The 12,350-nt window shown below is 37.0% G+C and overlaps 1 protein-coding gene across 1 annotated transcript; it reads left to right on the plus strand.

The window, feature by feature from the left end:
* Nucleotides 1-1,451: 1,451 nt before the first annotated feature.
* inavaa (innate immunity activator a) lies at nt 1,452-9,497 on the plus strand. The gene is made up of 10 exons (XM_053504589.1): nt 1,452-1,543; nt 4,182-4,273; nt 4,765-4,898; nt 5,434-5,559; nt 5,734-5,965; nt 6,647-6,700; nt 6,791-7,013; nt 7,299-7,454; nt 8,108-8,813; nt 8,991-9,497. The coding sequence occupies exons 2-10, from the start codon at nt 4,219-4,221 to the stop codon at nt 9,081-9,083; spliced, it is 1,779 nt and encodes a 592-aa protein (XP_053360564.1). The 5' UTR covers nt 1,452-1,543; nt 4,182-4,218; the 3' UTR covers nt 9,084-9,497.
* The last annotated feature ends 2,853 nt before the right edge of the window (nt 9,498-12,350 follow it).

Genomic DNA, 12,350 nt, shown 5'->3' on the forward strand with positions numbered 1-12,350 from the left:
TCTGTGTTGCATATTATAGTGGTTTACACATTGTATTCAGTTACATTTAAAAAGGAGAAAACCTTTTGATTCTTCAAACCTCCCTTGTCCATTAATTATATAAGTAATGTAAGAAATATAAGAGTAGTTGTATTTTTTAAGTTCAGCCTTTATTTGTCACATAAAGATTACTGCACAGTGAAATTCTTTATTCCTCACTTATCCCCCCCTTTTTAGTAGGCTGTGGTCGAAGCCAGGATTAGCCAGTATAGGCACCCATGGAGCAGACAGGGTTAAGGGCCTTATTCAAGGGCCCAACAGTGAAAACCCGGCATAACTAGGGCTTGACCCGCCGACCCTTTCATAAACAAAAGAAAATTAAGCAGGGCATTTTCAAGAACATTTAGAAATCTTTAGCAATTCCATTACGAACAAACCTCAAGGCCTTAATTTCCTGTGAGAAGAATCCAGCTGATGTGGGTCTCACCATTACACTTAAGGCACAGTGCCCTCTGACACACACACACACACAGTTGTGACAATGGATTTCCTGTATCACTGTTCTAAACGACACAGCACACTACACACGGTCGGGGGCAGGGGAACTTTTCTTCGTGTTGTTGCAGTGCGTGTGTGATTTTGTCGCAAGCTGCCAATACACTCACAGGTGGGAGACGCTCTGACGCCTTTATCGATAAAGAGCTCCCTGTGGACTCCCTGCTGCTTTTCTCATGGAAATCAAGCCCTGTTTCATTAGCTGATCTTCCAATTCAGACAGAGAGAGAGCTGACCATCTGCCAGCCTGACGAAACCATAAAATTAACAAAAGGAGTAAGAAACTTTAAGCCTACCAAGAATATTATACTGAAGAGAAAGTTTTTTGTTGTTGTTGTTGTTTTTTTTTCTCCTTGGCACAAAATGCTTCAGGTTAACGCGACAATGTTTGAAGAGATGTGCTGGAAGAAGGGGCGAGACAATAAAGTTATTTCATTCTCTCATTGTGCATCCCCTTCATCAGCTCAATAGAGCTATACACCAGCTGTCTGAGGCACTCGCCTCTTGTTCGGCTCTTTTGTCTGCGCTTTCTTCCCGCTTGCTCTATTCAATCTAACAACAGAAAAGCGTGTGTATTCACGGAGAAAGGGACTCGGAGTGTGGATGAGGAGCGGGAGAGGGGACACACAATTCTTTACCCACTATACACACCAACAAATAACGTTTTATTATTTGTTTTTTTTACGTTTTTAGTAATCCAAAACGAACCAGAACTACTTAGGTAGAGTTTTTAATAATGAGGTCGTTTTTGGGTTGTACAGATCCGCGTCTTGTTCATATTAAACCCCCCTCTACCTCGAAACGGAATGGTACGGCCCAGAGGCAGCAGTCTCTTTGAGCAGGTCCAGCATCTCATCAGCATTTACACCGGCGTGCCTGCGTGTGTGTGTGTGTGTGCGCGCGTGTGTATGCGTGTGTATGCGTGTGCAGCCTGCTGAGCGTCTGTGCTAATGGATTAAAAAGTTGACAAGCTCATTTACAGACTCATCTTGAAGTGAAATTTTAAAAGGTATGACTAAAACATATTAAATATCAGTTGTTGTTGTTTTTTTTGTTTTTTTTACATCTTTGGAAACTTGGAGCTACTGTAACAATATCATCTGTCAATATTTCTAATCAGCATCTTTAATCATCTATGTTTTAATTTTTTATTACTAATGTGAACTAACTAAAACAGTTATGTCATTGTGAACTGTATAATAGCAGTAGGCCTTATGCCAGTTTGTTATTATTATTATTATTATTATTATTATAAATGCTGATGGGGTTGGCATCCAAAAACTAAAATGTAATTTACAATATTTTGCTTGGTTGGTCACTGAAACAAATATTTAGAAATGTTAACCTTGTGGATTTTATACAGCATAAAATAAAAATTGATTTTATATTTATGTTATTTTCAATTAAATGAAGAAGCTTTTTTAGTATGTGTTTACATTACACAGATCAATACAGCAGATGTTGCATTCATAAGCATAATTAGGTCCCATGTTTTCACAGCGCCTGTTGAGTTCTGGGATATCAAATTAATAAAATCATAATGACTATATAATGTAAATGACAGTTTAACTTGAACTGTCCTAAACTAATCTTATTACACTGACAATCTAAACAAGATCATTTCTAATATTGTGAATGATTATTATAATTTGTCTTGACGTAAACAAGAAGTATGATGGCTTAGAGCAATATGTAAAACATCCCTGGGTTAAGAACTTCAGTTAAACAAAGGACTTACACTTTGCATTATTTACAGCCTAAATAAGTATCATAGGAGGCTTATTTCTTGCCATATGTATGCATTTTTCTACCAAAACTGTTCTGGGCATGTCATTGGTTTTTAATACTTTAGGGATTTTCACCAGACATTGAATAAGTCATACTGTAAAGTCGTTTTGCCTTTTCCCATAACATTAGTATAGACGCACTTCAGCACCCAGTTAATTACAGGTTACGCATACATGCTGGTTCGGGTTCAAATCTCCTCTCATACTTTCCAACATCTAGCCCACTTTGGGAATTCCAAACCCTAACCACAGTGGTAATGAATATGGCATCGGATGCAATCCAAAAGATGGCAGCTCTACAAGTAAGCATAGTGGAGAAGCCAGAGAAGACAACACAGCCTACATTCCATAAACACCCATTTCCTGTGATGTCTCTTTGTTATGCTTCACTGAGATAAGAGGATGGGTGGGTCAGTACATCACAGCATTTTACTTCAGATGAGCAGATCACTGCTATGTCCTGTTTGTTCATTTAGAGCAATTAGGAGTCTAATTGGACAGACATTAAGTCATATTTTTAGGGTGGAGCGGAGTGTAGTATAAATATAGCAGGCGTTTTTTCAGAAGTTGCAGTGGTCTGAATAGTATGTTGCACTGACGGTATTTATCCCACGGTCCTAACCACATTCTCACACACACAGCTAAAAAGGGAGAATTGAGAAAATTGTGTACTGTGCATTCTTATGTTGAGACATATTCTACCAGCGAATACTGTCTTCTCAGCAAATTGCCCACACTGCTGTGTTGATAAAACAGTTCAGCAAATGCACCACATAAGATAGAAGTTGTTCTCTGCATAAATTCATTTTGTGCAAAACTGCATCTGCCTGTATGAGTTATAGCCAGAATGATCATAAAATCATAAGGGACTTTACAATGAAATGCAAGCCACTGGTGGAAGAGCCTACAATAATTTAACCTTACTTCAATTCTAGTGATTCTAGTTTGTTGCACTATTAGTTTAAACAGGATTTAGACCTTGTTTTTGTGTGACCTAGTTTTAACTGGTCATGAGACAGAGTAAGATAGTTTTCTGGAATCGTTTTTTAATTAAGATATTTTCATTCAAGGTATTAAATATTACTTTAAACTCTGTTTAAATTTTCAGTTTGATCAAAGTAGGTCAATCAAAATCATGCAGCAATAATTATGGTACAAAATTATGCCAAGGGTGTTTCTCTTTATACTTTTGACTATTTAAGGTCCACTGAAGCTTGTTTTAAGAATTATGTTCTGATCCTTGAAATAAGAGAGGCCTTCATGGAAATAATAGCACCCTCTCCCTGAGGCAGAGTCAGGCCTTGGACATTGTTCCACTTTAGAGTTGAAAAAGAAGGTTTTTAGTGTGGGGGGACGACAGGTGCAAGCTCCGAGAGGGGGAGTGCTTCTATAGCCATCTGTTTTCTTTTGGGGTGTTTAGTTTTCCAAACACATTCACCCACACACTTCATCAGCACATCAGCGCGTGCACACACACATATGCCTCCAGTGGGCCAGGTCGCCATGGTGCGGTATATAAGAATGTGCCCCGGCACATGTGCACAGTCAACTATGGGGTGTGTTTCTATTGTGTTCGAGACATTAAAGCAATGGAGGAGGTGTGGGCTTTATGTTCACTAAAGGATGGGTGAATATGCCAAAAGAGACCAGTTGCACTTTCGCTAGCCTCTTGTCAGGTATATTCTTAGGAGTCAGTGCGCTCGGCATTTGCCTAAGAAGGGTAGGCTATGCATATCACATGCCACAAATTTGGTTCACAAATAACAAGTGATTCCTAGGCTGGGAGCAATATGATAGCAAGGTGTGCAAGTTAAAAACAGGAAGTATACTTGGATTACATGCCTTGATTCTTTTTGACAGAGACTACGAAACAACTCATATCTCAAAAACAGGAATTATGGACTGTAAGGAAGAGATCAGTGACTCAGACAGTGGGATCATGCTAAATTCTGGTAAGCACTTAATACTACATTGTAGATTGGAGTAGAATGTGTATAGTAACCTACTATAGGAGGTGTATAGTATGAATAGTGTTGATGGACACAGCTGCATGAGCAGTGTGCATTTAATACTGTAGTACTGTCCACAACAGGTATCAACTAGAAACTGAAACATATGAGTGGAATCCAGATTAAGTTTCTTTGTGGAAATATACAGATATTAACAATCTTTTGGAGGACTGATTCTCCATCCAATGTAGACAGGAGTAAACCTTGTGTATTAAAATGATACTAAAAACAATGAGCGTCTACAATCTCTGCCTGTTTGTTACTTTAGCTTTACTTAGCTTAACCTCAACACAATTTTAGCACCTTACTTTTGCCCAGTTGTACCTCATATGTAAAACCAGTTGTACCATATGCAAGTGTCCATGAAAAAAAAAAGTGTCTTTATGCAATGAAAGCCTTTTGTCCTCCTAAATGCATTGTGGTCATTTTTAAAGGTCCAGACAGTCCTACATCTCCCGTGAAGGACCTCAACACTCACACACGGGCCATGAGGCTTAAGCAACAGGCTCTGGAGGACAGACTGGAGCTGTGTCTTCGGGAGCTGAAGAAACTGTGCATCAGAGAAGCAGTGAGTAATATTAATGAAATCATTCTCAATAATGGATAATGTAATTGCAGTTCATTTGTGATGCTGATGATTCTAAACCATAATAAAAGAATAAACATTTGTTGGGTTACACAATTAGTGTGAGTGAAAAATGGCCTTACAAGTGCAATAATTTAGCTGATGTGATTGATCTCTATAAAGAGTGGCTTCAAAAACATCTTAGACCAATCAAATAGGCAGGGTGTAGCACTGTGCCTATGCTTAGCTTTCTTTTGTTCTTCAATAGAGGCATTAGAGCGAGTCAGCAGTGGGCAGTTGTGAAACAGATGCTCTTTAGCAAGATGAGTGATTTTTATTCACACTGGACCAAGTTACTGTATGATTTAGTAATCATTCCCCCATAAAACCTTTTTGCACAGTGTACACTGTGCAAGTGCTCGATCACTGATAGCCAATAATCCTTAAACCACAGATTGCAGAGTTTGTTCCTTGATGTTTTTTTTTATTATTAAAGGAAAAAAGTAACATTCAATCTGTTGTTGTTGTTTCTTTTTAGGAACTTACTGGAAAGCTGTCATCTGACTATCCTTTGCTGCCGAATGAGAAACCACCACAGATCAGGCGACGCATTGGCGCGTCCTTTAAACTGGATGAAGGGTTGCTTCCCCATGGAGATGGAGAGGTACAGAAACTAAAGCTGATATTTCTCTCATCACTGGATAGATTTTGTAATAAAACAAAACCCTTTTTTTTCATGCTTAGATTTGTATTCAACTTAATTCACTCAGATAAACAGGCTATTTGTGAGAATTTTCATGTGACTACACTTTAACACACTTTTCTTGCCTTTCTTTAGGAATCAGAATTGCATTCACTTGAGGCGGATCTGGCCCTCCAGAGGCAGATATATGAAGCAGCTCGAAGGCTGTCCCTTGAGGAAAACATCAGCAAGCCGGTGAGGAAGAGTCGACTGCAGCAATGTAAGCGTGAGGAAAAGAAAATGAAAGAGCTCCAGGAAACTATGTTAAAACACAGCCTCATCCATGGATCTGTCTTACCAAAGACTTGCTGTTTCTCCAGACAGAGAGGTAAGTCTCTGTTTCTGATTTGTCAGGGCTGTTTTCTTTAACCCGGATTGCATGATTGTGCCAAAAAGTTGCTTTTCCCCCAGTATTTACTATGTCGTTGTGTTGTTGCTTTTGAAACTTCATAACATCAATGTAGATTTTTAAAGATTTTTAGATTTGTACTGAATGGACAAGGCAAGTGTAGCTAACATGTAATGAAAGTGTTTTTCACTCTAATAATTTTCAATAAATGCAAAACAAATTGTATACACATGATTTAAATAACATTGTTAGTTGTCAGTACTATAGTATTGGTAGTATTGGCAGTAACTGTACATAAATTAAGTGTGTGCATACTGACAGAAAATATCAGGTGACTGACTCCCTTCACTTTTAAGCTACTTTAGTTTTTTTAGTACATCTTAGCCTGACTGGTAACCTTTTGGTTAAATCGTAAATGCCACAAAACCATTTATTGTATTCTTTTTTATTGTATTCTATTTATTTATTTATTTATTTATTTATTTTTGAATGCACCAATAGGGAGTTTCAAAGATATTGATTCAGTAAGCTTTTAACTTCAGAATAATGATAAACATGATATAACACTGTAATGCCTAAAGCAATTCAAGTATAGTAAAATATATTTCCAGATGCATATTTTTACATAGTTTAACAACTAAATATTTTTATGATTTTCAGACCTGTGCATATCTGATGACAGCTCTTTGTCTGACGCTGCTGCCCATGATGATGGTGAGAGCCACATTCCTTTTATGCTTCTCATATGCCTAAAATTTTAATGTAAGCATTTTCAATCTAAACAAAGGCATTTTTCTGTAACAGATTTAGAGCCAGGCCCAATGTCCCCGACGGCTCTGAATTCCGTGACTGGTTTCCTGCATGTGCCAGGCCTCTCACATTGCAGTGGACCAAAACATGCAGGTTCCAACTCTAGCCTGGAATACGAGCGAACACCTGTCCAAAACATGCCATGGAGAGAATCCAGTCTAGATCAGCCATATCAGAAGCAAAAGATTCTTCCCTCTGCCAGCAGCAGCAGATCAAGGTAAAACTATATTCGCCTATTTCTTTTACCATATTACAGCTTTTTAAAGTACAGTAAGTTCCAATGTTATACTGTAAGGGTCGATCCCTGTGGCCAAAATGCTGAACACATTCCAAGCGTACATTCTGATCGTTTTAATGAAGCTGTTAAGTGACTGTTGCTCCTGAATTTAAATGGTTGCCAAGCTCAATATGGTTTCATAAAGACAAAAATCAACAGGTTAGTAAGTTTATCTTATATACTGTAGAATAAGAGTGAGAAGAGTGTGTCTGTGTGTGTCTGCAGCAGTCCATCAGGATCGTCACTAGACCAGAGACTCGATGACATCCCTCCTGCTCCCCAGTTTGTGTTCAAAAGCCTGGCAATGCGCAAAAATAACTCCAACAGCGCCCCCTCCACCCCGGAGCTGCCACTGCGCCGCCACATCTCCCAGTCCTTCAGGTAATGAAATCTGAGCAAATCCACATGATACAGATTTAGATTCAAGCACATTTAAGAGCTTTTTTTTTTTTTAACAATAATTTAAAATCAATGTTACTTATGCATTTTGCTATTTAGTTTAATCATGATTAGACGAAACTGTACTTAAACCTTAAATCTTTAGTGTCTGGGACGAACCAATGGTTAAATTGGATGGGGCAAAAAAATAGCTGAGCCCTCAGACCGTCTGCTATGCATAGCTGAGTTTATGTGGTCCAATTTAATTAAAAACACTGGCAAATAAGCAAAATGCAGTTATTTTCGCATTTATTTTGTAAAAGAAAATATTGACTTGAGGTTAGGAGCTAAGAACTGGTTACTCAATCAGTTTGTTTAATTAAGCTCGTAATACGAAATCATAAATTTCTGTATAAAATAAACTGAACATTTGCTGTTTTTAAGCTGGAATGAAATTCAAATATAGAATTCAGTATTTTGGTATTTGCTTTCAGTTCCACATTATTAGGTAGAATAATATTTAGGGAACCTAATATAAGGTATACATTACATACCATACATAAGTTATAAATAATATATTATTATTATTATTATTATATAATTGTAATTGACAGAATTATTTCAACTAAATTCAAATGTTATGATGTTTCCAACAGGTTTCCCAGGCCCAAGCCAGAAGTAAGCAAACCGAGCTTAGATCTGAGCCGTGGGAGGACGAAGCTCCCGCGTCGCCATGTCACTGATTTTGCCTTGGTTTACTCAGTGCAACGTCTGTATCAGTGCAGCTCAGAGGACAGCAGCTCAGAGCACTCCATATCCTCCTACAGCAGCTCCTCCAGCCATGAGCTAACATCTGAGTTGAGCAAAGCCTGCCCACCTCCTTACGGTTTCCAGCGCCCCGCTCAACACAAGTCCCAGGGCCAGCGATCAACCCCCAACAACCTTCCCAAAAACAACCAAACTCTGAACAAACAGTTAAACAAACAAACTGTGACCAGCCCCAGTCAAGTTAATATCCATGACAGGATGCTGCCAGAAAGAGATATAAGAAAGCTGAACCTGTCTTTGACTCCCTTAAGCACAAATAAGCAACAAATAGAATTGACTTCACCTAAGCGTGTACTTAAACCCCCTCCACCGTACCACAGGCTAACCCGCACACCTTCACTGAAGGAGTATCCCAATCATCCTAGCAGGCTGCTTCCCCGAGATGTGGTCACAAATGATCTTAGGACATGGCACTTGATCAACAATGGGGGTGAAATTAAGATTCGGCCACTGGAACGACACGGGTCTACGCGTGCTAAACGCACACCAGATCAAGAGCCGCCACCTTACCACAAGATCCAATTTCAGAGACAGGTAAAGACTTTGATTTCTGTATTTGGGACTTTGCATGTATGGAACAGATAATATAAATAGACCAAAGAATGTAGTAGAATAGTAGTATGAATTAATAAGTAATATTTGTTGATATAAATAATAATAATAAAATGAATGTGCAGAGGTATGTTACATTTTTGCTCTGGATCTCTGCAGACTACTCAGAAAGTGGTCCTACAGCGTGCTCCTGATGGAACTCCTCTGCAGTGGTACGAGGAAGATGAATGTGAGATTGTAAGCCAGGTCTAGACCAGCTGTCAGCTGAAATAAAGAAGCATCCTTTACCCTTTTTTTCTCATTAATATATACCTTTTTTCATATAATTATTGAGCCAATGGACTCTGACGCTGTCTGGTTGTGAAAAGCTGATTTTGAGTAAAAGGTGAAGATAAGCCAAATTAATGTGGTGCAGATTTTCACCAAATGTGGAGCCCTTAAACCCTGACTGAAGTCTGAGAATTACTTAACTGTAAGGCATCATGCCAAATTTTCTGTGATTTATTATTATTAATATTATTATTATTGACATGGTCCATGTCTACACTTACCATTTCTAAAAAAAATTTTTTTTTAAATGTGGTGAAAAGAACATTTTCAAATATATATTGTGTGTCTGGTACACAGTTTTTAATTCCATCTGTTTTGGAGCCCCAATTATTTAATGTTATATATTATGCATTAATATAATATTTATGTTAGATTTATCTCAGCTTTTTTTCTTACACTTTTTACAATTTCTACTTTTAAACATTGTTGTTAGACGCTGCAATACTCTGCTTCTGTTTCATATACTGCCGGCTAGATTTTTATGAATACAGATATTTTCCATATTCAGATGTGCTACAGTAGCAGTTCCTCTCTCTCTCTCTCTCTCTCTCTCTATATATATATATATATATATATATATATTTGTGTACTAACAACTTTATATGTGTTTAATGTGATTTATAATAAAATACATGCTATCAACACTGCTCATAATTTTGGCATCTCCTACCTCACACACAGCTCTTGTTAAAAGAGATGCAGGATTAATGTGACCTGTCAATTTATAGGAAATACCACAAATTAAAAATATATATACACATCTTGATCAGTAGGACATCCCTTACATATGGATAAATATTTAACATTCCCATTTGTTAATATTTAACATTACCAAGTTATATCATGCTATTAAACTGTTTAATTGAGCAAACTAGTAAATATCAGGCTATGCATTTAAATATCATGTAAGAAGTTACTTGTCCTGATATTGTTTTGCACTTGTAAATTGTACCCTATAGTGCCTGGCAATAAAAGGACATTCTGATGTGCCGTCTTTAGCTCTTTAGATTACAGCTTGCATTCACCATGGCATTGATTCGACAACCGTATTTTGTTGCATAAATTTTAGCAGCGATCTTGTATTAATGAGGAGGGAGAAATTTATGGCCGATTTATTAGTAAAAAAGATTTCGTATGCTGTCTTTGGAAAAAAAAAATCAATTAAAAATAATTAGCCCCTTCATAACCTCTCCCCATATTGTAATCTAAATAAAACCCTGCCTTTTAAACTAAAGTGGAATTTTATGTAAATCATATATGAATATAACATTAGGTTTTTTAAAATAGAATTTAGAAATAAAAGAAATAAAAGCAATAGAATAAAAACACTGGATTATTTTTCCTACGCTATGCAGGGCAACTCTTCAAGCAGACATGATGGTGTGTTTTGATTTTTTTTCAACGTACCATTTTGTTATACAGAAATATTAATCTTCTAAAAAATAACTACAAAGCACTGTATTTGGACATGTGCAGCAAACAGAGCTGGATATTGTAATGCTACTGAATGTAAAGGTGATTTCAATCCAGGTCTTGAGGACTTGAGCCATACCTGCAATATTAATTAATCTGTAAGCACATGGCAGTGAGATGAGTTTCTGATTCGCAAATCACCAAAATCAAACATCAAAAGGAAACATACACATTTAGCAAATAACTGAATGACAGTAAAAAGGCTTGTGGTAACAGAGCCAGATCATTTAAAAAGTGAATATGCCATGATGACCTTAAGACTGTTGAGCAGGCATGAATTGAGCAAGTGATACCAGAGTCCTGCAGACGTTTTTTCTGATCAAGCAGCCAGATCAAGCAGATTTTGAAAAATGAAGGACTTCATACTAAATATTGATTATTGTATAGCAACATCATAACATGAAATAACCTAATTATTCTTATCTTGATTGTCATCATTATAAAATTTTAAAATGTCAATAAAACATTAAAGTTCACTTTTGTCAATATGTTTTGTACTCATTAATATAACAGTTAGTTATGACCAAGTAATCTGATTCGACGAGAGGGGATATAGAGCATAACAGTAGTCGGATGTTTGCTACAGGGTGGGTGAAAATGAACTAGACAATATTTAATGGCTATAAAACTTGGATCATTTTGGTCTTACTGGGCGTGTATAGTTAGACAAGCATTTTCCAAGACATTGGCTGAGAAGACATGCACCTTATGAATGGACACTAAAAAGTCCAGATTTTAATCCATGTGATTTTTTCGAATGGAGGAGGTGTACAGGACAAAGACTTGCACACTGGAAGACACACTGGAGGCATGAATTCGGGAGGTTCTTAGCAATATTCCAAACGACTTCCAGAAGTTGTTTCCTCCTGCCATCCCCAGCCGTTTAAGGAAACTGGTTAACGCCACCAGTGCCTATGTTAAAATTTAAAGATTTGCTTTTATTTTCCTATGTAATAAAGTGCATGTACGATTTGTTTCAATAAATTTGTATTAGAAATCTGTACTTTATTACCAATGCCTACTTACTTTTCTCCCACACTGTATATGTATTATTCAGCATCATATCATATCATATCATATCATATCATATCATATCATATCATATCATATCATATCATATCATATCATATCCGCACTTCATCATGAAAGACATACACACAAAAAATCACTGTCACATGATGGCATCAATGATGGTGTGTCTACTGACATCTTCGAAGGAAACATAATACTACAAAAAATAGTAGAGTATATCTTACTATAGGCAGAGTAGTAGTAGTGCGTTGACGCGCTCTTGTTTGCCAGCACCAGTCAGTTGTACTGTATGTACAAGTGAGTTCTTAGCTTAATATCGGCTGTGTATTTTTGTGTAAAAATGTTATTGAAGAACATAAATTTCAAGTAGCTTACAGCTAATCAAAACCTCATCCCCTAAAAATGTAATATTATAACTAAGTTCGATATTGAACATTCATGGTGTCTCACTCTAATTAGCTAATTAACTTAAAATACCTGCAAAGAATGCCTAAACATAAGAGTCTGGTTTAAGAAGCTGGTACACAGAGTGGTGTATCCAAAAACATTGATGAAAAGTTAAATAGAAGAAAAAAGGTGCACAAGCAACATGGATTACTATAGCCTTGGGAGGATTATAAAACAAAACCTTTTCAAAAATTTGGAGGAGATTTACAAGGAGTGGATTGCATCTGGGGTGAGTGC

The sequence above is a fragment of the Clarias gariepinus genome, chromosome 9, assembly GCF_024256425.1.
Source record: "Clarias gariepinus isolate MV-2021 ecotype Netherlands chromosome 9, CGAR_prim_01v2, whole genome shotgun sequence".
NCBI classification, from domain to species: domain Eukaryota; kingdom Metazoa; phylum Chordata; class Actinopteri; order Siluriformes; family Clariidae; genus Clarias; species Clarias gariepinus.

What these genes read in the sequence shown, in the direction of transcription:
- inavaa (XM_053504589.1), top strand. Translation starts at nt 4,219, where the DNA reads ATGGACTGTAAGGAAGAGATCAGTGACTCAGACAGTGGGATCATGCTA. An exon ending in TGGGATCATGCTAAATTCTG is followed by an intron (nt 4,274 to 4,764) that starts GTAAGCACTTAA and finishes TCATTTTTAAAG; the next exon opens with GTCCAGACAGTCCTACATCT. An exon ending in TTCCCCATGGAGATGGAGAG is followed by an intron (nt 5,560 to 5,733) that starts GTACAGAAACTA and finishes GCCTTTCTTTAG; the next exon opens with GAATCAGAATTGCATTCACT.